The 26,730-nt window shown below is 40.1% G+C and overlaps 1 protein-coding gene across 1 annotated transcript in view; it reads left to right on the forward strand.

The window, feature by feature from the left end:
* The window catches only part of LOC123751206 (ankyrin repeat domain-containing protein 13D), a 46,100-nt gene extending 26,194 nt beyond the window's left edge, over window positions 1-19,906 (forward strand). The window contains exons 9-16 of the mRNA XM_045733309.2: window positions 2,308-2,374; window positions 4,989-5,147; window positions 5,284-5,412; window positions 7,641-7,791; window positions 9,488-9,649; window positions 11,263-11,425; window positions 15,104-15,184; window positions 18,159-19,906. Of these exons, the coding sequence (XP_045589265.2) occupies window positions 2,308-2,374; window positions 4,989-5,147; window positions 5,284-5,412; window positions 7,641-7,791; window positions 9,488-9,649; window positions 11,263-11,425; window positions 15,104-15,184; window positions 18,159-18,432 (1,186 nt within the window). The 3' untranslated portion in view covers window positions 18,433-19,906. The remainder of the gene's footprint in view (window positions 1-2,307; window positions 2,375-4,988; window positions 5,148-5,283; window positions 5,413-7,640; window positions 7,792-9,487; window positions 9,650-11,262; window positions 11,426-15,103; window positions 15,185-18,158) is intronic.
* Window positions 19,907-26,730: the final 6,824 nt, after the last annotated feature.

The raw sequence follows: 26,730 nt of genomic DNA on the forward strand, positions 1-26,730 counted from the left end.
TTTGCATTTGCATCTTCCAAGGCATGCTGAGGTCGGCCTTCTCAACCTCAGGTGAGCTGTATTGGCTTACTTATACCTGTTTCATTGTCCATACAACTATCCCATTCGTATTTTGATACAATGACACATCTCCTCTTGGGGAACTTGTTTCGTATTCCAGGGTTCTGGCATAGCAATCCCAGTGCCTGGGCTTATTGCAGTGTCATTCCCTGTAGACCCTGGAAAACCCCCTGCAGGTTTGGTGGTCCAGCGAATCTGCTCTCACCATGTGAGAGTTTGTGAAGTGAGAATGTTTGTGAATTGAGAACGGCGATGCTCATTCTTCCTGCCTTTGCAATGTTGCCTGTACTTGTAGGCCCCTCCTAACCATTCCGCATACTCTGCCTCAATCCAAGTCGTACTCCAAACCTGTGTCAGGTTAGGTTAGGGTCTGTAGGTTTCGTTTCTTTGGCCTGTAACCTGGGGCTGGTCTTCTTTCCCAGTTTGGTTGAGATGATCTGCCTGCACACCTGCTCTTAACAACGTGGTCCTTTATAGACTTACCTGGCCTCCAGGCGAACATGGGAAGGTTTTGTGGGAATTTTACCTAGGAGGGATGTTCACTGTAGTTTCCCTCATCCATATCCATACTTCCTGGAGTTTTATCTTGAGCTGAGCTGCATGGCCAGGGAAAGAAAGGATTGGGAGGATCATCTCTTGTCCTCCACTTGTTGTGTTCTAGGTCTGAGCAGCATTGGCAGCTGAGTAGCATTCTTGTTGGCATTGGCCTCTGGGGTTGGGTCGGGGAGCTTCATGCTCTCCTCCAGCGCAAGGGCTTCTGCTCTTTTGGTCGAGGTGATCAGCTCATTCGTTTGCAGTCGTCTGCTTCATTTCTGCCAAAGAATGAGACCGCTGCTTTCCGGAGGAATCCTTGGGTTGTTGATGCTTGGTTTGGTGAGGCGAGGGGTGCATCATGTGTTGTGTCCGGTTGCGGCTCTCCGCTGTTATTTTCACGCCACGGCCTCTGTGATTTGGGACGTGCTTTGGGTTGATCTGGTTTCTCTTCTAACCTGTTCTTGGGTTCAGGCCTCTCAGATAGTCTGCAGGGTTATTCGGTCTAGCCAGCCTGCGGTCTATCCCTGTTCCCATGATGTTCGTAAGTTTGCTGCACTTGCTGCCGTCTTTGGTAACATGTCCTGGGCTGACATTCAGGCACGGGGTTTTTGGCGGTCGAACAGGATCCTGGCTGCATGCTACCTCGTTAATGTTCCTGGGCCTAGTCGGGCCTGTGTTGCTTTATGTCGACGGTTGCAGTGTGTTGCCTTGACTTCGAGTTGAGATGCGAGCACCGACCGCCTCCTGGGTAAGTCCCTCTAGTTTTTCTCTTTGGTGATGTAGCTCTGGGAAGCTGAAGGGGTTCCCCCTAGAAAACCAGCGTTGAATGTAATGAAACGCCATTTTCTGGGTGAGACCCAGAGGCTTCCCAGCAACCCCCCCATCCCCCGGTTGGCGTTTTGTTCACGTGTTTTGACATTAAGTCTTGAACTGGATGGTGGATTGCCAGCGTGTTGGGTTTGGGGCTTCCCCGTCCCCCTCCTGGGGAGCGGGGAGCTGCGCAGACATGTAGTGTGGCTCATGTGACGTAATGCTCGTTTGCTCATTTTCGTTTGAGGAGTTCAGTCACTCGATGATCTATTTTAGTCGGTTTAACCAAAATAGGGGTTTGCTTTGAGGCGCTTACCTTTCTGGGTGCCTGGCCGTTCGATGGTAGACATAGAATGCTACAAATCCCATGTGCATTTCTATTAGCCATTGCTCCTCTTGCCTCTCTGAGGGGGCCAGGCTCTGGCTTGTGGTCCCCATAGGCCTAGAACTCCATTAACACTGACAGATGCCAAAGTGTAATGATTTACATATCAGCCTGGATAGCTCTGGAGGAGCCTTCGGGTCTCACCCAGAAAATGGCATTACATTCAACGCTGGTTTTTTGGTTCTCTAGTGTGATTTGACTGTTTTGTGTGGTTTCAGTTTTGATATTAATTTTTCCATTGCATAGGAGCTGGAATGTGTCTTCAATAAACATATTATTATCTGTGGTCCATTGAAAGACTATTAACATTAGATTGGAGATTTGCTGTGTACTCTATATTGTCTACTTGAATTAAAATCCTAGGTTCTGTCTCTAGTCTGTAATAGGCCTAGCAGTATTACTATGACCGATGTTATCCAGTAAAGGGAAGCCATCTTGGCAAAATAGCTTTAGAGAGCAGCAGGCCTCTTCCAGAAAGAGGCATTTCGTTATAATCTGCATTTTTTGTTTGTTTTCAGAGATAAAGCTGGCATATGGGGCTGGCGGAGTGATCGAAGTGAAAATGTTAATGGTCATGAATGTAAGGTAAGCTCATTTTGCTTTGTTGTATAATGTTATAAATAATTCCTTCTCCCATGAAGAAATTTGTGCACTGTATTAATTTCAGTACTGTTAGTGTAGGTACAATAACCGGCTACTGAATAACAGAGAAATTTATATTTGACAAAATTTGCAATGCTAATAATTATTTTAAACATAAGCAAAATGTTATTTGTTACATTCAAAATGTTGTACTATACTTCTAAACAACTTATGTATGAAGGTATGAACCAATGATAACAAAATTTGTAAACTCTAAATTAACAATACAGTCAGACATTGCTTTAAATTGGTTGTACTGCAATGGGCATGCAACTATTCTGTACATTCAAGAGGGAATTTCTGTACAGTATTCAGGCTCCGTGAGTGACTATGGGGTATTATTGACCCAGGGCCCAAAGAACTGAGTGACTTAAGATTGTCTCTAATCTCTTGATGGTTTGGTTGTCTCCTAACATAGTTTGAGAATTGTATCATTAACTATTTTTATTGTGGAAAGTATTTTCTGTCATTTGAAAGGTTTACGACCTAGTATCTGGCTGGATGCACTACTGTGTCTGAACTTGCCCATGCCTCCACACTTTAAATGAAGTGATATTAGCTGTCCCAGAAATTGGTAGTTCTGCATGTGGTCATTGTTTTTTACTCTTGTTAAATTTATGCTTCACTTATATTGCATGTACCCTGGCTTTTTATTTTGCCCTGGACTTGGGTCAGGGTTACAATCCTTGGTAGTCAGGTCGTCACTTTGCTCCTTCAGGGACACCTGTTCCAAGTGGTTTGGATTTCTCCTTTACAGGTTGATTCCTCTTAACCCTTCAGCTGCACATCCCTTCATCTGATGGGGTGAGTAATTATGCTCAGACTGTGCATCCCGTCATGTGAAGTACAGTGGTACCTCAGCTTACAAATTTAATCCGTTCATGAGATGTAATCCGTTCAGAGAGATGGCTTGTAAGCTGAATATTCGTAAACTGAAACGAATTTCCCCATAAGAAATAATGTAAAATGAATTAATCCGTTCCAGACTCCCCCAAAAATTAACTACAAAGTAAATTTTATATCTAATTCACCCAAGTCTTCAGTACTAAAGTATGTTCAAGTTATTACTTACCCTTACTGATGACTCTTGTTGGCGTATGGAAGACGGTGAGGGGAAGGAGGAGAGGTGTTAGTGTTTGGAAGGTGAGTCCCCTTTTATTATAACATCAGGCAGTGATGACTTCTCTGGGGTACACTGGTGTTTGGAAGGTGAGTCCCCTTCTATTATAACATCAGGCAGTGATGACTTCTCTGGGGTACACTGGCACGTTTTGCTTGCATATCACTAGGACCTGCTTGTGGCTCACTGCTTGATTTTCTCACTAAAAAACGATCCATAGAGGATTGTTTTTCCCTTCATTATAACACTTGTCTCTAGTGAGGCATCACATTGTCATTAAAATGGTCAAAGCAACGGCCTACTACAGCTTGCTCTGGGTGAGTCGTTTCAACAAAAGTTTGCAATTCTATTCATCCTTGTTTGCAGTTCTAACTTCAGAATTGCTTTTAAATACATGGATGGCGAAATACTAAAGAAATTGTTCACGACTTTTGTTAGGCCAAAGCTAAAATATACAGCGGTTGTGTTGTGCCCATATCTTAGAAGCACATCAACAAACTGGAAAAGGTGCAAAGACATGCTACTAAGTGGCTCCCAGAACTGAAGGGCAAGAGCTACGAGGAAAGGACAGAGGCATTAAATATGCCAAAACTAGAAGACAGAAGAAAAAGAGGCGATATGATCACAATCGCAATCTAGATCTTCGTCATGGATTTATCTACCAGGTTTCCAGCATACAATGCAGAGGAACCAGAATTTTGGTTCATGCAGATGGGGGCTGTTTTCGACCACCACGAAATAGGAAGATTCATGCTGCTAAATATTGTGCCTTTCTTTATGCGAACAGTGACTTAGAGCAGGGGTGAATGGTAAGACCTTAAGCTGGTGTGATGAATATTGACGATGCTTGAGTAGTGTATGGTGACCATTGGTGGTGCCGGCCGTAGTGTGCACGTGAGTTTCTGGCCGAGAAAAAATTCTCATCCCACCACTACCACCAGTGTTGCTACTCGTTTACTGGTTGGTTGGAGATATGGTGATGGCTCTCACTTGGGATTATAGATACACTTAGATTGCTTCACAGACTTTATTGGGGTGAGGTAACACAACTCATCCCAACCAAGGGTCCTCCCTGCTCTGATGCCTGGCTATGGATTGCCGGCACCCACTGGCTCTATGGGTACGACGTCAGAGGCCTAGTCCCCTGTGATTGGCTGCACTCCAACCGTCTACAATTTGAAGGCTGACACCTATCCTTCCTTATATTTTGTCATAATTTCTTCAGATTTAATATACAGTACATAAATTTTGGGAATTTGCAGTATGGAGTACTATACCGAGTTTTAGCATAGTAGCTTCCTGGAGACAATTTTAAAATAACTTATTAATTTGTGTCAAATATTTATTTTATTTACCTATTTTGTGCAGAGGCAATTAATCAATATCTAGCTTTATATGATTAAAACTACTGATGGCAGTAACCAAAATTTCAAACAGGTATTTTCCGCGATAAATGTTGAACTTGTAACGAAGACTCGAACTGAGCACTTGACTGATGCTGACAAAGAAAAATCTTCACCCCGAAGTCCAATCCAATCGTTCCTTAACATTGCAGAAGTGGAAGAAAAACAAAACTCTCCTTCCTCCTCGGAAGAGGTAAGGAATTCTCTTATCTTTTCAGTCTTAATCTGTATCTTTGTGTGTTGCAAGAAAGTGGAGTGTAACAATTTTGTCTCAGTTTTTATCATGTGTAGAGTAAAGGTTCTCTTGTGACAAAGAATTTTTTTTTCAGAGCGAGACATATAGTCTAAATAATCCAAGCAATATCACTGCTGATGAATATTTTGATCCAGATGGAGACTTGCAAGGCCGTGACATTGGTCGACCTAAAGAAATCTCCAAAAAAGTGCAGAGTTTTAAAGTAAGTTCACTGCTTTTCATAGAGAAAGTAAAATAAAAAAAAATTGTAAAGCCTCACCCTCTTTGTCACAGTCTGCGTCTGTCTATATGTCCTTTTTCATATAACATTTATCCAATCTGATAACATTGCCTCTTATTACTGAGTAGTACTATTGAGCTCGTTCTAGTTTTGAGAGATTCAATTATTTGTTCACAATGTTTGGGGGAGTTCATTTGCCAGTTTTGATGCTTTGGTGTGTATGAACTGAGCAGTGGTCTATTGATTTGCTGACATTTTGGATGCTTTCTTGGTGGGGTGCAGAGCTTCACCTGCTCTTTGTGCCTCTGTGAGGTGGCAGGTTCAGTCGCTGGTTCTCAGTAAGCAAAACAGAACTGTATGGCTGATGTGCTGGTAGTTGGGAGCCTTCTCAGCAAGACTGTCTCAGGGAGGCACTGGGGATGTGCTTTGGGTTGATCCAGCTTCCCTCGTTCCCTGTTACAGGGCTCAGGTCACCCAGGTCGTCCACAGGGTTATTAAGTCTAGCCAGCCTGCGGTCTATCCTCGTGCCCATGATGTTAGGAAATTTGCTGCTTTGGCTGCTGTCTTCGGCAATATGTCCTGGGCTAACATTCGGGCGCGGAGATTTTGGAGGTCAAACAGGGACCTAGCCGCATCCTATCTCATCATTGTTCGTTGTCCTAATCGTCCGTTTGTGGCTTTGGGTCGCAGGTTACAGCCAGTTGTCTCGACTTCGAGTTGAGGAGTGAGTGTCATCTACCTTCCAGGTAAGTCCCTATTTTCCTTATGTTTGGTGATGTGGCTTCAGGGAGCCATAGGGGCTTCCCTCAAAAAACCAGCGTTGAATGTAATGAAATGCCATTTTCTGGAGGCTGCCTGGCAACCCCCTCCAGTCGGCGGTTCCGTTTTTCTTTTGATGCTCAGCCTCCGAACTGAATGGCTTGGGTAGCCTGCGAGGTGGGTCTGGGGCTCCCCCACTCCCACTTCTTGGGGGGTGGGGGGGGGGGGGGAAGGTACCTCCCTCGTGAGAGTGCGGACAGGCAGCGCAACGGTGAGGTGTGAAGTTTGCTTGTTTGCTTGTTTCCTTAATTTAAGTGGTAGGGCGAGTTCTGCCTCCCTGTTCGGTTTTCGGTTGCAATTTCTTACTTAGTGGGGTTTGTTTTGTTATGCCTACTTTTTCTGGGTGCTAACCCCAGTGGATGGCAGACAAGGAATGCACCCTACCACATAGGGGGGGTTTCTATAGGCCATTGCTCCCTTTGCCTCTCTGAGGAGGGGGGGGGGGCAGGTTCTGGCTCTCGGTTCCCGGTAGGCTGAATTCCAATTGACTGATACCCCAGACTAATATAACACATATCAGCCTGATAGCTCCAGGAAGACTCCGGGACTCGCCCAGAAAATGGTGTTTCATTACCTTCAACACTTTTTTTTTTTTTTAATTATTCTCCATGGGCCTCCATTATCATGGGCCTCGTAGCCTGGTGGATAGCGCGCAGGACTCGTAATTCTGTGGCGCGGGTTCGATTCCCGCAAGAGGCAGAAACAAATGGGCAAAGTTTCTTTCACCCTGAATGCCCCTGTTACCTAGCAGTAAATAGGTACCTGGGTGTTGGTCAGCTGTCACGGGCTGCTTCCTGGGGGTGGAGGCCTGGTCGAGGACCGGGCCGCGGGGACACTAAAAAAAAAGCCCCGAAATCATCTCAAGATATAACGAATCCATACTTGGTAGGGCTGGTCAGTAGAGCAATGGTCTTGCTTCGTGCAAGTCTGTGTTCAATCCCCGACCTTCCAAGTAGTTGGGCACCATTCCTTCCCCCCCCAGTTCCATTCCAAATCCTTATCCTGACCCCTTCCAAGTGCTATATAGTCGTAATGGCTTGTGCTTCTCCTGATTTGGTAATGATTTATTATGTTTATTGAATGCATGGCCAGTACTTACTGGAATTTCAAGCAAATATGAAGAAGAGCTTGTTCTGTCTTCTCAGCTTACGCTCATTTCATCTAGTAACTCTTCTAAAAAAAAAAAAATGGTTCTATTATGCATTACAGATAGAATTTCCCATAAATATAATTACAGTTTTGCCATACTTTAATTAAGATGGTGATGGCAATACTATACAGCAATAATTAAAAAATTAAAAAGCAATCTAGTTATTTTGTGGCTATAATGTGACAAGAAAATGTTGTGACCTAGATGTAAGCAGGAAATATTAAGAATGTTTTCTCACTAGGCTCACCTTTGGCTGGCAGAGGAGTACCCACTGAAATTACAAGAGCAAGTGATGCCAATTGTTGATCTTATGGCCATCAGCTCTTCTCATTTTGCGAAACTCAAGCATTTCATTCAAATGCAGCTTCCCAATGGATTTCCTGTAAAAATTGGTAAGTAATGTGTTGTTTTAATTTCTTTAATAGTTGTTTTATGTACAGTATTTCTTGGTTGTACCACTTAGTTGCTCCCTTAGGCAAGGCCATGCTATTCCCTGGATATGACTATACATGTACATTCAGAAAGGTAGAAATCTCACACTGCTGCAGCAGGGATCACCTAACCTTCATATAAACGGCTGTGCCCATTTATGATGATGCAACACCTAGTTGCGACTAAAATAAAAAAATAAAATCTAGCAATGTTTTTCTTTCCAATATTGTTAAAATGCATTTCTTTGCCATGCAGTTGCTTTGTAATGCATACACGTTTGTTTCATATACAAAATATTGCAACAAATCTCGTGTAATAAATAACTGTAAAAATCCAAGAGGAGTGAATAGTAATGGTACAGTCAAGCCTGGTGTTCCAGTAAAACTTTCTACAAATGGTGGAGTGTAGTCAGTTGACCAGGCTTGACCAGAACATTGCCGTTTCGTAGTATGACCACGTGAGCCTGTGGCAGTATGAACATCAAAATCATCACTTCCCTAACTTTCAATCTCATCCTCACCTACTGTTTCAGTTTCAACAAACTCACTGCCAAATGGCTCATAACAGATAATGAGAAGGCATTGGCGCAAAGTTTAAAACATGTCCCAAAATGATCGGATAAAAAATATAATTTTAACATTTATTAATTTTTGGACTTCACCTACATCGCTACAACTCCTGAACATCTGCAGAGTTAATTTTGGATGTCATATTGGTCCCTCCCGAACAAAGGTGTTAAGTCAATGACTGTTGGGGGGGAGGGGGGTGGCTTGTTGAGCGTGGTTGAGAGCCAGGAGATGATGGACCCTGCCATGGTGTCCTGATCAAAATGGAAGACTTCCCACTAAGGTGGCCTACACTGGATTTTCTGAGGGAAGCCAACACATACTGATCAGTACCATACTACTTAGTGCCATCAGTTGCGGAGTTCCGTTTGCCTATCGCAGACCACGAGCCAGAACCTGACCCCCCTCGGAGAGGTGCAGGGAGCGAGGGCATATGATCATTTTACATTTAAAGGTTATCATCTTTGCCACCACCTAGGGAAGGCACCGGAAAGATAAGGGAATCAAAAGAAACCACTGCATGGTTAAACAGAAAACTGCATCCCTAAAATTGCCAAAAGAACTTCCATCAATGAAAACAACCGAATTGTGAAACAGCCTCCCAGCGAGTAGTTTGCTCTGTCTCCTCCCCCTCAAGGAAGGAAGTAAACTAGCTCCCTCCTTTTTGTTGTTTTAATGTTGATAATGAATATTACCAGTGCAAGAACTGAACCCTCGTGGTATTCCACTCGTGACATTTCTTCAGTCCGATACATTGCCTCTGATTACTGCTCTTATTTTTCTGTCGGTTAAAATTTTTATCATCCATGTTAAAAACCTCCCTGTCACTCCTCTGGTATGTTTCAATTTCCAGAACAACCTTTTATATGGGACTCGGTCAAAAACCTTTTTTTAGGTTCAGATAAATACAGTACAGTCATGCCAACCATCTCCTTCCTGTAAAATCTATCTGTTTCATAGAAATTAAGTAGATTTGTTGCACAAGATCTCCCAGATCAAAAAACCAGTCTGTTTATCTGTTCGTATGGACAGAAATGCATGTATATCTTTAAGTGCATTTTATGACTTAATACTCAATTGTACTTTTCAGAAATTCCTCTGTTCCACGTATTAACAGCAAGAATCACATTTGGAAATATATTCGGTGTTGATGAGGGCATAGACAATGTATCCACAATAAGTGAAGAGGACAGACTTGCATGCATTATAGATGAAGCTGTGTTTGAGCCTCCTGCACACTACACAAAGATTGGTAAGTAATGATTAATCAAATTCAGCAAAATTCAGTGAATAAGTAGAATATTTCAATTTTTTTCTCGTCTTTGTCTTGAAGATGGGAGACCAAGGCAGCCATCATTGGAACATGTAAGATAGGTAAACTGCAGTGTGCCTCTAGACCCATGCATCACTTTTCCTCACCTTGCTATTGGTTATATATTCGGTTTCTCCAGCTGAATTATATTCACTTCCACTATACCTTTGAAAATGTTGACAAGGTCAGCAAAATACACCTTAGTGTCATGCCATAATAAAATTGTAAAATAAACTTTGGAGAGTTAAATTTTTCAACTTCCTTCTTAAGTGAAGAACATGAGAAATATAGAGAAGATTCATGCTAGAATCAATCATTGATCTTGCCTGTTTCTGTCATTTTCAGTAACAATTGTCTGCAAGAAAAACTGCTACTAAAATATAGGTGAAGGAAAGACCCAATTTATGTTTTAAGTGTATTAAAAGCCAAATTTCTGTGGGGAGCCCTGTTGGTTCCCTGAAGCTGTCTGAACTGATATGTGCTGTATTAGTTTGGGGTCTTCAGTCACAGTTCTCATGCCTACGAGGAACCATGAGCCAAAACCCTGGTCCTGGCCACCAGGTGTCTTGTGTGAATATTGATAAATGCGGCACTCACAGTGGTGCATCAATGTGTTCATAATTTGGCATAGACTAGAAGATATCGATGTCTAATGTTGGTGTGTGGATAATGAGAAAATAAACATACGAGTGGAAACCGACTCCACATCTAAAAGTATGGCAAAGATGAGGAGTTGTGTTAATGGTGGTATCTAAGTGTTACTGTTTTATGAAAAGTGTGTGGTTTAGTCAAGAGACTTAGATTGTGAGTCGAAGTATGTTTAGGAGTTAGTCGCAATTCAGACAGGTTAGGGTAGATTATGGTAGGGTAAGTTAGAGTACATTAAGTAACTTGTGGTTAATGTCTATAAGGTTAGGTTAGATTGGGGTTGGTTGGTTGAAGATGGGTTGTTATGTTGTTGTAGTACAGGGTATTACAAAATTAATATACAATGGTTTATGCAAATTAGTGGGGAATTTTTCACACAGGGTTACAGGGGGACCCGAGAGAATGTTTGTTTGGACAAATGTTCGTAAAGTGAATGTTCATAAAGTGGGGATGGCCTGTAATGTACTGTAGTTTATTTACCTGGTTGATGGGGTTCTGGGAGTTCTTCTACTCCCCAAGCCCGGCCCAAGGCCAGGCTTGACTTGTGAGAGTTTGGTCCACCAGGCTGTTGCTTGCAGCGGGCTGCAGGCCCACATATCCACCACAGGCCAGTTGGTCCGGCACTTCTTGGAGAAAATTGTGTAGTTTTCTCTTAAAGATGTCCATGGTTGTTCCAGCAATATTTCTTACACTCGCTTACACTCACCGAGAGGGTGTTGAACAACCATGGACCTCTGATGTTTATACAGTGTTCTCTGATTGTGCCTATGGCACCCCTGCTCTTCACTGGTTCTATTCTGCATTTTCTTCCATACTGTTCACTCCAGTATGTTGTTATTTTACTGTGTAGATTTGCTCTTTATATGTAATTTACTAATCAAATCGTATCCTTTTTTTAATTGTAGGTCATTCTGATGAGCAGCACGTACAGTTAAGCATGGATGAAGATGATGCTCTGTTGCAGTATGCCATCCAACAGTCTCTAGTAGAAGCTGGCACTGAGCAAGACCAAGTGGACATCTGGGAGGCACTTCAGGCTGACCACAGACCAGCTCTTAGGCAACCAGGGTCAGTAAATAAAGCTCTCACAATTTGCTTCAGTTAAAGTGCATGGTATAATTTAGTGTTATGTCACATATATACTTTTATCACTATCTACCCATGGAACCCCTGTAATGCAAATCAAAATCAGTGACTGTACTGTTCAGGGACATAATTAGCCACATCACTGGCAGAGGTTTGAATGTTTTTCCCTTCAAACCAACACAGTTATAACTGTTAGCTGCCAGTTCCAAACACTGTTCACATACACCTTACAAGAAAGAACCTCTTCCTTACATTTCTTGATTTGCAATTTTGTTCTGGCAATATTTCTTATACATGCTGGAAGGATATTGAACGACTGTGGACCTCTGATGTTCAGATAGTGTTCTCTGATTGTGCCTATGGCACCTGACCTGGATGGAAATAAATGATACTGTACTTGAATTCGGTTTTCCAGTTTTATTCAAATTGGTTTCCTACATGATATCTGAAATAACACGAATCAAAGGTATCAGAGGGGAATTACAAATTGTCGTAATAATGAACCCTACCAACCTGTTGACTACATGTCTACCTGTTGATTACCTGTCTACCTACCTGTTGATTACCTGTCTACCTACCTGTTTACTACATGTCTACCTGTTGATTACCTGTCTACCTACCGGTTGACTACATGTCTACCTACCGGTTGACTGCCTGTCTACCTACCGGTTGACTACCGGTTGACTACCTGTCTACCTACCGGTTGACTACCTGTCTACCTACCGGTTGACTACCTGTCTACCTACCGGTTGACTACCTGTCTACCTACCGGTTGACTACCTGTCTACCTTCCGGTTGACTACCTGTCTACCTACCTGACTACCTGCCAGTTGACTACCTGCGTGATAACTACCTACCTGTTGACTACCTGTTTGAGATTTTGAGGATTGATGTCTTTGTGGCCCAGTCTCTGACCAGGCCTCCTGGTTGGTGGTCTGATCAACTAGGCTGTTCAGTGCAGCTGCTCGCCACCTGACATATGAGTCACAGCCTGTTTGATCAGGTATTCTTTGAATGTGCTTGTTGAGTTGTCTTTTGAACACTGCAAGAGGTTGGCCAGTTATGCCCTGTATGTGTAGTGGGGAAAAGTTTTGAAAAGTCTTGGGCCATTGATGTTGATAGAGTTCCCTCAGCATGCCTATTGCACCTCTGCTTTTCAGTGAGGCTATTTTACACATTCTGCCATGCCTTCTGGTCTCATATGGTGTTTTTTTTGTGTGTGCCAATTTTGGAACCAGAACAACAAGAACTAATGAAGGAGATATTTATAAATATGACATTCTTCCTTCCTTTAGAGTGTTTGCTAATAATAAGTGAATACAGCAGATAATACTGAAATCAATACTTCTCATCAACACACTTATTACTACACTACATGATCTTAATCCCAGTCATAATGATCAAGAGGCCTTTGCACCCGGGCAGACTTTGAGTTTTCCCGGAGAAGGTGGACTATTGTTATTGGGTGTCCCATATGTCAATTAACAACCTTGAATACTAGGTGTAGGTGGGAAGTTCATCATTCTTGTCCCTATATCATAGACTGGAGAGGGTTGATTCTTGTGATAAGCCCAACATCATTCTACTTCATAAGAGTTGCCAGACTCATTGGACATGGAGCCAAATCACGGATAGGTACTATAGATTGGCATCTATGGGGATACTTAATGCTTGCATAAGTTGGATTTACATCATTGAGCTCAACCTGGTCAACTAGAGGGTCAGTCATACTAGACAAAACAAAATGTTGAAATAGCACTGGACCAGGAGACATAAACCACAATGGTAATGAACTTCCATGAGTAGAGCATCGCTGAAATTAAAAAAAAAATGCTCATGTTGGGTTGTTTTAGTTGAAGTAAATGACAGAGATCTAATGGAGTGTAGTACATCTGGAAGCACCAGTTCCTAATGTTTTTCTGCTAGATTGTGTGACTTCAATTTTAAATGTATGGCCTTCCTTCATATAACAGAATTCTATATGATTCTATTACACTGTTCAACCTGTGCATTTCCTGTGTTGGTAGGGAATTTCCTGTGGTGGTAGGGTGTTGTCCTGCTTGTTGCAATGCTCTTTTAACACTATCGCTCACTAGGGCAGGCGCGCGGTCAACTTAAGGGTCATGCACCCAACGTGCGGGCGAGCGTGCAGGCAAGCGCGCGGTGACACCTAAATGTGTATACTCGTTTCAGCTTTCTCACCTTAATTCTCGTGCTACGTCGCTTGTTTTGGTATCATTGTGTTCGTAATTAAATTCCCTACAGGTGTGTATAAGTATAATGTCCAAAAGCCTGGCGTGACTCCCAACAGCAAAGCCTAAAGTCGGCAAAAGTTACCCGTGAGCGCACAAAATCAGTAAAATGTGCATACTCGTTCCATTTTTCTCACCTTAATTCTCGTGCTACGTTGCTCGTTTTGGTATCATTGTGTTTGCAATTAAATTCCCTACAGATGTGTATGAATAATGTACAAAAGTTTGGAGTGCCTCCCCGCAGAAAAGCCTAAAGTTACCCGTGAACGAGTACCAATTTGTACACTGCAACCTAATGTGTATACTCATTCAGTTTGATAACATCAATTTTCGTGTTATGTCTTTCATTTTGGTATCAAATTGTTCGCAATAAAAAGGTGCGTATTCTAAAACTAGTCCCATAATAATAGAGCAATAACTGGAATTTTAACAAATATTTTAATTCTGGAAGCTCATCATCACAAAATTATTTATATCTTTCCAGTGTTCTGACATAAATTTTTGTGTTACATCTTTCATTTTGGTATCAAATTGTTCGCAACGTAAAGGCGCGCATTTTAAAACTAGTCCCAACATAATAGCACAATAAATAGAATTTTAACAAATATTTTAAAATTTTGACCAAAAATCTATTTATAATCATATAAGTGTTCGGACATCAAGCTTCATGTTACAGCTTTCATTTTGGTATCAAATTGTGCGCATTCTAATGGCGCTTATTTTGATACTATTCCTAGGTCGATTGGATAAAAAATGAATTTTATACAAATATTTTTGTAGTGGACGCAAGTCCGGTCCTCGGTTAGGACTCGGGAGAAAAATAATGGACGAGAGTCCGGTCCAAAGTGACCGATAGTGTTAAGGAAGTTAAGCCTTGAGCTCTTGGGACATAAAGGGGGGGTACAGCTGTCTAAATGGATAAAGTTAAGCATTTCACAAAAGTCTTACTTCAAAGCATTTGATCATAATCATCGTGTGCTTGTTAGAGCATGGAAATGCAAAATAAAGGCATGAACACTTGTCACTTACTCTTAGCATATAAGGGTTATGGGTCGCTGATGGCAGTGGCCCCAGTGGCTTGGAGTTAACCAGGCAGATAGTTCGGGAAGCCACTGAAGGGACCCACAGAAGGAGGCATTTAATTACATTCACTGCTAGATTTTTTATAATTAGTGTGGATCATTTTAATTTATTCAGTGTAAATGGCTGAAGTACAGGTCTGGAGCTTTTTGTTCTAGGGGTATATGGGTACTACATCCCTGTGATGGTGCTCTGTGTGAAAGATGGGTGTTATTTTGTTGTCTTCACTGTCTCTTGTCAAATTTTTGCCTACCCACTCATGAAAATGGAGGCGAGATCATTTTTTTTCTTGTGGACTACTATAACTTTTCTGTTATATTGTTTCCAGGCTTAACTCCAAGCCAGGGTCCCGTCCCAGCACTCCAGGACACTTGGGACTGCAAACTGCTGAAGATGCTCAGCTACAGCGGTAGGAGTATATTACTTTGTACATGTGCACAGGTTTATAATTTTTCTTGTAATATAAAAGTTTACTTAACCCTTAAACCGCACAAATCATATATATATGCTTTCCGTGGCAAAACCGAAACCATGCATGTCATATATATACAATGGGGCCTCGACTTACGATGCTAATCCGTTCCCAGAGACGGATCGTAAGTCGAAGCTATTTTTCCCATAAGAAATAAAGGGATTTGAATTAATCCGTTCCCCACTCTTCAAAATATTAACATACAAATACATTTTATACTGAACACAATGTTTTTTTTCTAACTACAATACAGTACCAAAGTTTATCTTATCTTTATGGAGGGCTCTTGATGGCATATGGAAGATGGTGATGAGGGGGGAGAAGGAAAGTTGTTACTGTTTGGAAGAGAAGTCCCCTTCCATTATCACATCAGGCAGTGATGTTTTCTCTGGGGTACTCACTCTCCTACGTTTTGCCTGAATACCACTAGGACCTGGTTGTGGTTCAGTGCTTGTATCACTACAAATTTGTCAAGAGACATTTGTTTTTCCCTTTGTTTTAACATTTGTCTGTAATGATGCATCACTTTAGCACCCATAATGTCCTTTTTCTTAGCCAGTATGGTGGATATCGTTGACTGAGATTTGTTGTACTGCCTAGCCAGTCCAACAACCCGCACACCATCTTCATATTTACGAATGATCTCTTGTTTCTGCTCTATGTTCATCCTTACATGGGATCTCATATGTTGAGCCTTACCAATGACTTTCCTGGGACTCATGGCGTGATATATAATAATTACTTTAATGTTCAAAATGCAAAAAAAATCACCACAAAAGCAAAATTTCTTGTAGGCGCGATCGTCACTAAGCGGGCAGCTGTAGTAAACTGAGGCAGGTCGGCCGCGTGACCGGGAACCACGTGCTCGGTCGACCCGAACGTGTACCAACAAATATCGTAAGTCGATGACACCATCGGATGTCGAGTCGCATTTTTCGATGAAACTTGTAAACTCGTCGTATCGTTACTCGAAATTATCGTAAGTAGGAACAATCGTAAGTCGAGGTGCCACTGTATATGATTTCGTGTCTAGCACTATAGTTTAAACTCCCCGCCTGGGATAGGGGCAGCTTTAGTGCAGCCACGACCGATAGTTGCCAGATGCCACCTAGAAAAAAATCCATGCCAACATTCATGGGTGTGAGAGCGTCAGTATTGAGCAAGCCACCAAGGCTGGCGCACGCAGCACGAGCTCACAGCACTGCTGTTCAGCTTTTGACCACAGCATCGCCTACAAATGCCATAATATATATGATCATGCTATTAGTTAGCGATGATAGTATTACAAGGCTTCCCGAAGTTCTACTGAACTTACTGGATCCTGCAGCCTCTCCGAGGCACAAACCAGGGTTTTACACAACTCCCCCAATGCACTCAAGCTCTGCCAACAAGCTGTTCTGCCTTTTTCATCCTCACTTTAATCCACAACAATGCCCTTGTGGATTTGTTCATTTGATGCATCACGCAATTGTGATTTTTGTGTGTCCTTAATCCCAATTTAACCTGGAATACAACCCGCCAAATCGTTTAGCAACCAGGTACCCATTCACTGCTGGGTGAACATAGGCTATAGTTAAGGATTGGGGCCCAGTCAATCCTCCCTGACCAGGATACGAACCCAGGCAATTCGCTTGTGAAGCGCCAGTCAAGTGTTTTACCACTGCGCCACAGGGACTGCTAAGACCAATATAAACCAGTTGCACTTACGTCCCACATAATAAAAGTATTCGAGAGAGTGATCAGGAGTCGGGTCTCCAGTTTCATGGAAACCACTGACCTCCACAACCTAGGCCAACATGATTTAGAGCAGGAAGAACAAGCCTCTCACAGCTACTTGACCACTACGACAAAATCACTGAGGCATTAGAAGAAAAACAGAATGCAGATGTGATATTCATGGACTTCGCAAAGGCATTTGATAAATGTGACCATGGAATGATAGCACACAAAATGAGGTAAATGGGAATAACTGGTAAAGTAGGACGGTGGATACTCAGTTTTCTGTCGAACAGAACACAAAGAGTAACACTCAACCATATAACAGCTGACAGACTGTCAAGATACTGACAGGTTAGACAGGCTGTGAAGCTGCACAAAGTCTGTGCCACAGACTGCCAGACAAGACATGGCACTGGACAGAGTGAGATCACATATCTCCTTCCTGTTCACCTCCCCCCCCCTCAAATTAGGTCTTCCTAACTCACCCTCACGAGTGTCAACACTTGGCCATATTTAATATTCGTGTTGTTTAGTATTCGTAACTAGCTCTCCATGGCATAAAGAATTTTTTTTATGATTAATACATTCTCCCATGTATATCTTTAATATTTTCATTGCCATTTTCACAAGTCACATTCTAACACCATCTTATTTAATATTTAATAATAATAAATATCTGGATAAAGTTTTATGAAACCACCCCTAAAGGAGTAATAGGGTTTCTTCTGGGAACACAGTATTAAAGATTACAACATTTTTCTTGATAATTACCGATAAAAGACCTTTCGGTTTCTTCCTGAGCTGTCAGCCAGGATTCTTCCAGGACCCTGGTAATATTCCAGGCTTTTGTCGACCTTCAGCCCACTATAACTGGGAACTTTGCCAATGGTCTTGCCATTTAGTATGGGATGGATGATAGTTTAGAGTTTTCTCTATCCAGCAATAAAACAATCATTTGCTGTAATTCAATATAGTGATAAAAAGAACCACTCAACACTCCAGCAAATTACTTTGGTAAATTGAGAGAACCTCACACCCCTCTTCTCCCCAATGGTTTACAAAGTTTCTTGGCACGGTGGAGCAAAGGTTGACAAGAGCCTGGGATTTCAGCAGTGACTTGGGCAGACCCTGGATAAGGTAGTGACCAAGAGCATTACATGTAACTTGATGCCTTATTTTTGTTATATTTTAGGGCTATAGAAGAATCGCTTGCTCTCAGTATGGGGGCAAACATCCAACGACCCTCTGGTACAGGAGTGACTGATTGTGGATTCCAAATTGAGCCAGAAGGGGATATAGCTGTTCCAGGAGGCTTGGCAGTTACTCCAGGGGGAAGCATATTGGATTCAGAGATGGCTATGGCACTCTCACTATCACAGCGACACCAGGAAGAGGAGGAAGCACGCCGACGGCAAGAAGAAGAGACATTAAAGCGTATCCTCGAGTTATCTCTTACAGAAAAATAATGTTAGCTATGGTTTAGAACAAAAAAAACATGAACATACATACTGCCATATTACAAAATAAGAAGAAATGATGCAATTCTTTTAATACATATTTTGCAGAAATGTATAGAATGTTTTAGATACTGGATAGCGAGATGAGACATCACAAAACACACCCAGACTTTACAAACATAATTTGTGATGCTTCAGTTATGTATTATGTGTATGATTCAGATGAATAAAAATGTCTTTGTTCGATTTGAACAGAGACCAGAGAGTGATGTATGGTGGACTGTGTTGGTCATTGTGAATAGACTTTGCTGGATCATAGTGCCTCTGCTTAATCTTTTTTTTTATACTAAATTATTTCTAGAAGCTAACCTTAAAATATCATATAAATTTTCTCCTTGCATTAATGCTTTCTTGAAGTACAGTTTTTAATGTGGAAATTATTGCTTAATGCATATTTCATTTTGAAACTGTCTTCTTAAATATTCAATGCAGTAGTTTTTATCCCAAGACTGGGGTAACTAGGGCATTCTTCCATTTTTATTTACACTGTAGATAGCCTTTATCCCTTAACTTAATGATCCACCTGTTTGTCATAATAAGCTAACAACTATTATTCTTGTTAAGATTTCTGTAGAAGTTTCTATCTTAATCAATGTTTTACCCCCCTTACTATCAAGACTGTCTACTGGCCATTCAGTGGGCTTTACAAATCCATGATTTCAACCACATGGGCCCTATGCAGTCACATGAGACCAAAACTAAATAACTTAGATGCAGAACTTGTTTACTTTTTTAACTTTGTGATAATCAAAGGGTTTTACATGTAGTGTGTATAGCTAAACCACAGATGTATGAACTCAAACTTGTTCAGAGTTTAATCCTGGAGTTTCTGAGTTGTCATTGTCAGTCCCCTGATAATTACTATTTCATTATATGCATAACATAAATCTGACAATTTTATTCTGTGAGAAAAGTTGAAGATGCTTCAGAGGAAGAAATTCATCCAACAGCCTGTCAGTGTCTTGTGAGTAAGAAAGCCTATATAAAAGTGAACAAGGGCCAAATTTTGAAAGAGTTTATCTTTAGAAATTTGATTTTGAGTGATATTTAGCAACTGTATAGAAAGTTTGGTTATTAACATATATAAAGGTAAGTTTGGAATTGACAATGAACTTCCTGCCCTTTTATTATGTCAGGTGTGCATTAAATTAGTACAAGTTGCTAACTGTAAACTGATGGTTCAGATTGTAACCCTAAATATCATAACATTTGTACATTCAAGAAGGTTTTTCAAACTGACTTATGGCCTTCATTTTGTATCATGATTTTTAATTAAGATTATTAAAAAGGCTTTATCCCAATGATAGTGTACACCTGCCATTGCATTTTTAATGTTTTTATTAATTATCCTTAACCCATGTACTGCACGGCTGTTTAATATGACAAATCCATGGTGCACATAAAAAAAATATTATTCCCTCAATTTTTTTCTTTTAATACACTTTATTGTTAAAATCCCTCCCTCATGTAAATTCAAAAAAATTCCAAAATCCACTTACTTTCGGTTCAGTGAAATGGAGAAGTTGTGCGATGTCACAAGATCTTGAGTACTAATGCAGGAGACTCCTGAAGCCGGTCGTGTGGACGATTCAAGACCCACAAATTGCCACAAATATTTGTTTGTGATTTTTATCAAATAATATTGTTTTCTTATTTTTGTGTGTAATATTGCTAATAATGATGCACATATCACTAATGTGTCTACTAAAAATGTTTGTCAATACAACTTATTCAATTTTCATTCTATAATAATATTTACACAGTCATACACATTCATCAAAAGAGTACTGTACTCCTCCAAAGTGTGTGGAGCCCTCCTCTGGCCCCCTTTCCCAAAACAAACAATACTCTACATAAGGATATTTATAGTAAATGGTATATTATAGTTACCTTTTAATACTTGGTTGGGTGGCTTGTTCTTTTATTCACAGCTTGCAGGCATCTGGGTAGTAAAGAGTCAAGTTTCATAGGGGGTTCCGTTGAGATGTTTGTCTAAGACTGACAGATGGCCTCCACGAGCTTGGGTATGGAGCTAACGTCTTTACCCTCCCAATCCCTATTAGTGTAGTGGGAGTGTTGAAAAGTCCTCAGCCCTTGATGTTGATAGTTCTCCCTCAGTGTACCTATTGCACCTCAGCTTTTCAGTATGGCTATTTTGCACATCCTGCCATGCCCACTGGTTTCATGTGATGTAATTCCGTGTTCAGATTTGGAATCAGTTCCTCTAATATTTTTCACGTGTAAATTATTACACATCTCTCTCCTCTTCATTTCCATTTGAAAACAGAAACTGAAAATACTGTCGAAGTTTGTTAATCCAGACTATATGGGAAGGACCCCTTGCCGGATGAGCACATTTTCCAGATTAACTTTTTCACTGGCTTCTATGGACATTTTGGCCGGATAGGGAGATAACTTTATCCGGCCACGATTTTTACTGAATTAGGGTATGATATGAGGATGAGGAAAAGTGCCGGAGCAACTACTTTATCTTTGAGGACTGAGCTTTTCACTGTGGATGATCTGGGAAAATTATTGTGCGCAATAACACTATGGTCACATTTGACGAAAGCTTTTGCAAAGTGTGTGTATATTACATCTACATTTTGTCTTCCATGGCACCCAAAGCCATGTCATAGTGATCTAGCAACTGAGAGAGGCAGGATCGCCCTATTCTGAACCCGTGTTGCCCGGGGTTATGTAGATGATGTGATCACACACAATTTCTAATCTTCTTAGCACTTTCAAAGATTTTATGATGTGCAAAATTAGAGCTATTGGTCTATAATTTTTTGCATTTGCTTTACTATCTCCTTTGTGAAGTGGTGGAATCTCTGCTGTTTTAACTGTCAGGAATTCCTATTTTGATTATCAGCACTTCCATCATATTGTTTGTGGTATTTAGCAGTTCTGTGCAAATGAGTGTGTCTTTGATGTACAGGCTGATCCCACGCTGTAGCCTGTGTTTCCTATTACATCTGAAAAGATTGTACTTTGGAATCCTTTTCTCACTGTCATAATGGGCCTTAGTGTGAGTACACAGCACAAAAAATACATACATTTCAGGTACAGTGGTGTCTTTCCAACATAGCAAACATGAAAATGGTAATAATCCATCTGTAATTAGTTTCACCGAGTAGTGCTTGGTTTCTCCAGTAAGATGTTTCATGAATGGCTCTTTTAAAATAAGCCATAAAATGCTCATTCTCACTTGAATTTTCCCCAGTATACAGGAGAATGTCTGTAGCACCTACATCTGTATCATCAAATGTAGGTATTTCTGGTACAAAAGTCACAATCTTCCCATACGAGTACACCTGTGCTGCTCATGGTGGCACCAGTGTCATGGCTCAATCTTATGATATATCAACATTGGCTGGATGATGAAGCTCTTCTACATTGTATGCAACCTCAAACTGTTGCAGTTGAAGCCACTCTTCCCTCAATTTCTCCATGGCTCATCACATGCCTCTGCTTTGCAGGGCAAGCTACCGACATTGCAAACCTTTTCCTAGTAACAATGAGAGCCACTGCCACTAGGTTCATCTATGCTACCAGTATCCGAACCAGTGTTGCTGAACCCGGAAAAAGTGATCTTCCACATATTCATGGGGTAGAGGAATGCCAGATGGCACAGCTGTTGATATGAAACACTAGAAGTGGTGTTGACCTAGCATGCGGTGGCAACAGTGGTGTAATTCTCATACTGCACAATTTTCGTTGTACAGTGGACCCTCAATTCCGCGAATCTTAGGTTAAGACTTTCACTTCCCAGGCTGGATTTACTCACCCGATTCGATGAACACACACTCATTGCTTCTCTTCCCTCTGTCCCACACTACCTCTTTCCCTTCCTCCCTCCTTCCCCCCCCCCCCCTCTCTCTTCTTTCCCCCTTTACTGCCTCTCTCCCTCAGTGCCTCCCCCTCCCTTCCCTCACTCAAGTTGGTATCCAGTGTGGTGGGGGATAGCAATGTTTGTTTACGGATGCTGACACATTCTTTGTAACCCGTCACACACAAGGTGTTTATAATCACAAATGGCACCTCAAGAGGATTCAAGCAAAATACTGTATATACTATATGCCTTTTCTAAGTTATATAAAGATATAGTATGATTCATTAATGTATAGTTTAGTAATACTATATATAACAATGAATTACTCTTGATTTATATGACTACAAAATTGCATTATATAAATATCGCCTATAGGCCTCTCCAGTTGCAACGATTTCATCGTTGCAACGAATTTGGGTTGGTCCCACATAGTTCGCTGAATCGAGGGTCCACTGTATCATTGTCCTCTTTTTCCATCACTTATATCCAGTTGTTGTGTTAGGTCATTATCGAGTCTTGGGGCATCAATATCATTATCAAGGTCAGGATTATACAATACATCATGTATTTCATCCTCCAAGGGATTTTTCAGCCATGCAACCCATAAGCAACTAAAAGCTAAATACCCGTTTGTCAACCATGGTTGCTCACTTCAAATTGAGCCTACCTGCAGCCATGGGACATGCTGGGAATTTTGTTTAGACACACTGGAGGCCTGGGGTACCCATTTGCTACCCAGGTTGCCGCATGTGAGTTTTGTATCTTACATTATACCAACAAATTAATTTTCTAGGTGAGTATATCACGGTCAGATAAGATACCTCTGAGTGCAGTACAGGGGTTAATGTTGAAAGCAATATTTGTATTTTATTCACATCTAACATTATTTTCATCAGTAAATTCTTAGGTTTCTTGTATATATAGATTAGATCATTTTGAATGTTCTTGGTGCAAATAGTCATGTCTTACAATAACCGTGTTCTTTTCGCTGCAGACTATATATATACAGTATATATTTTATGTTGAAGTTTTTCTTTCCAAAGAAATTGTTGTACTCGTTTTGAAGCTTAAAAATTTATACGAGTTGAGTAGTGGTAGCTGGTGTGTTTTAGGCTTCAGAAAAGCAAGTAGTATTTAAAAAATTTTAAATAAGAGAATAAGATTTATTATATTTCCATGTGCTGTACATTGTATTTTCAGTTTAAAGTCTTTTTATCTTTAAAAGAAAATAAGTGGTTGGTCTGATTGTCATATATATATTTGTCCAGGAAGGTACTTTGTTGCTTTAATGTATAGAATTTGTAAGACTTGATTTTCAAATGGACTTGATCGTTAGGCTTATGTGCTCCATGGAGCGTGTTGTATGCAGTGGTTAACCCTTAAACCGCGCAAAACATAATTTGACTTAACTAAAGTTTTTCAAACATGTACAAACACTTTCCAATTTTTTGTGCATATCAACTAGGCAAATGTTCCAACTTTGTCTAAATGATCACAACGTAACTTGAAAAACAAGAAAATAATAAATAATTTTAAAATTTAATATTGAAAACTTCAGATTTTCAAATTGGATTAAAAAATATAAACTATTGCCAATTACCTGGTTGATACCTGGTTGATGGGGTTCTGGGAGTTCTTCTACTCCCCAAGCCCGGCCCGAGGCCAGGCTCGACTTGTGAGAGTTTGGTCCACCAGGCTGTTGCTTGGAGCGGCCCGCAGGCCCACATACCCACCACAGCCCGGTTGGTCCGGCACTCCTTGGAGGAATAAATCTAGTTTCCTCTTGAAAATGTCCACGGTTGTTCCGGCAATATTTCTTATGCTTGCTGGGAGGACGTTGAACAACCGCGGACCTCTGATGTTTATACAGTGTTCTCTGATTGTGCCTATGGCACCTCTGCTCTTCATTGGTTCTATTCTACATTTTCTTCCATGTCGTTCACTCCAGTACGTTGTTATTTTACTGTGTAGATTTGGTACTTGGCCCTCCAGTATCTTCCAGGTGTATATTATTTGATATCTCTCTCGTCTTCTTTCTAGTGAGTTTCACCAAATTGTTCATTTGGTGTTATTATGTCCTCAGAATAGCATATGATTTTCATTTTCATCCAATTAGAATATAGGTTTTCAGTATAGTTTTCTGTAAAAAGAATCGTCAATATGGTATTTGAAATAAGCGGCAAATTTAGACAAAAATAAATTATAACTCCAACGTATAGGATTTGTGAAAAATCCATTCTGAAGGGATTGTAGAACAGACAGCTGAGCACACAGTATGTTAAAATGGTGAGAATCGGTCAAACTGGAATTTTAGAAGCCACTCAAAATTGAAACTAGTTTGAGATAATTGAAATTGAAGTCCTCGACAATGAATAAAGGTACTGTAATTCTAATTTGTTAAGTTAATTGTATGTTTTAATAAACATTGTTTGGCATTTGTACTCGAATATGTGAAAGTTGTAGGTCAATGTGTGTTGAAATGAAGTCAAGAAAAAAAATACCCCCCCCCCCCCAAAAAAAAAAATAAACTATATGGATAATTATAATGATTTAGGGGATATATTTAGGTATACTTTATATAAGTGAAAAAGCCCTAATCATCAAAACAACCTAAAGAAACAAGAAAATAGTTTGAAATCTGTGAAAAAATCAGCCAAAACAAATTCAAAGTACCAAGTTTTGTGAGTTATGACTGATTTATTTGTTGACCAATTTCATTCTATCTTCACATTAGTGATGAGTATGCACTCTCCAGGATGTAAGGGTTACAACAAAATCCGATAATAAACAAAGGAGAAAAAACTAAAATATTAAAAAAAATTCCCATAAAAAAATATTTTTTGGACATTGATGAAAGTAACATATATTAACATTGGCCAATGTATTTATATGATATATAACAAAATAAGCATAATAGCATACTTACTCATTATTATTTGTGGTATTATGTATTACTCAGCAATGCTATAAAGGCACTAACTGCATATTCACTTTGTGGACACTTCTTACTACTACTGTATATTCTTCTTTGAGTGTCGGACAGGTGCTTGCATCTCTTTATTACTGCATTATCCCTTAGTTCCAGTTAATAGGAGCTGTTCTCCTTATCAACAAAACATTCTTCTTTTTAAAAAATTTGTCTAAAATAAATTTGAAAATATTTTGATCAAAGTTTCATGATGCTGAAGCCAATAAATTGGAGATTTGTATAACATTAAGTTTTTTACATAATTTGAATATTTTTTGCTTTCGGGCTCTAAATATGCACAGTTTAAGGGTTAAAGAACTATTAGAAAAGTGATACATACAGTATTTCTCAAATGCAAATGGGAATAATTAAAAATATTTGAATAAATGTTGTAATTTGAGAATGAAATGCAACTATGTATTTGCATAAATAAGTGAGCATAGCATCAAAGAGGACATCTTAAGATGGGTTTTACATGTATTTGTAAAAAAAAAAAATGGAAAACTGGAGTGTGTAATGTAGTATTAGAAAGGTAACCTGTATCTGTTCCATTATCTTGTCATCTTGGAGAGTTTCCATTGAATTGGGTGGCCATAACAGAACACCCTCCAGGCTGTCTGGTGTAAACATAAATTTCTCCACTGTGCAAATATTCTACCCAAAGTTTTTATTTAACCTCCCAAATGTACTCCTTAGTTCTCATTTTTTCAGTTTTCTTAACCATCCAATACTCTAACCACTTGTACAGTATGTACAGTACTTCAATAATGTAAATTTGTATTGAAATCTTGCCACTCATCCTCCTCTCCATGCCTTATTTATAGACCTGCTTCTTCAGTCATTGTTTTTTTATTAGTTCTCTACACTTATTAATTGTATTTCAGAAAGTTTGTTTTAACAGTTTGAGTTGTAGATTTGTAACTCGTGCTGTCTCTATGGTTTATTACATAGTCAGTGTGGGAGTCAGTGGTAACATACACCTTAACATTCATAGTTGTGTTTCACCCTTTCCCAAAATGTTTGAGCTCATCTTGCAGTACATTCTGTAGTGCTTCCCTCTGCTAGTATTAGAATTTGATTTTGATCTGTAGGCAAAGAGGATCTTTCTTTGTGGGCAACCAAATAAATCTGCTCAAAAAGGTGCTATTCATATACAGTATAGTAAATTGAATTTTTTTTATTAGAAAATAAAATTGAAAATGTTTTTCCACCACATTCCCAACATGAGGGTGCTCAGCTGAAACATTTTGATCTTTTTGCTGCTGTATCAGAACTATTGACCAGAAGGTAATACAGTATGTTGTATGTAAACTTCCATACAAAAATCTTTTAGTTGAGAAGTTTCATTATGGAAAATCATTCTTGCATTTATTAATTGTTATCAACATGGATGAAGTTCTGAGTTGTGTATTTTATCCAGACAACTAATCCATTGTATCCAACA

Source organism: Procambarus clarkii, chromosome 4 (genome assembly GCF_040958095.1).
Source record: "Procambarus clarkii isolate CNS0578487 chromosome 4, FALCON_Pclarkii_2.0, whole genome shotgun sequence".
Taxonomy (NCBI): domain Eukaryota; kingdom Metazoa; phylum Arthropoda; class Malacostraca; order Decapoda; family Cambaridae; genus Procambarus; species Procambarus clarkii.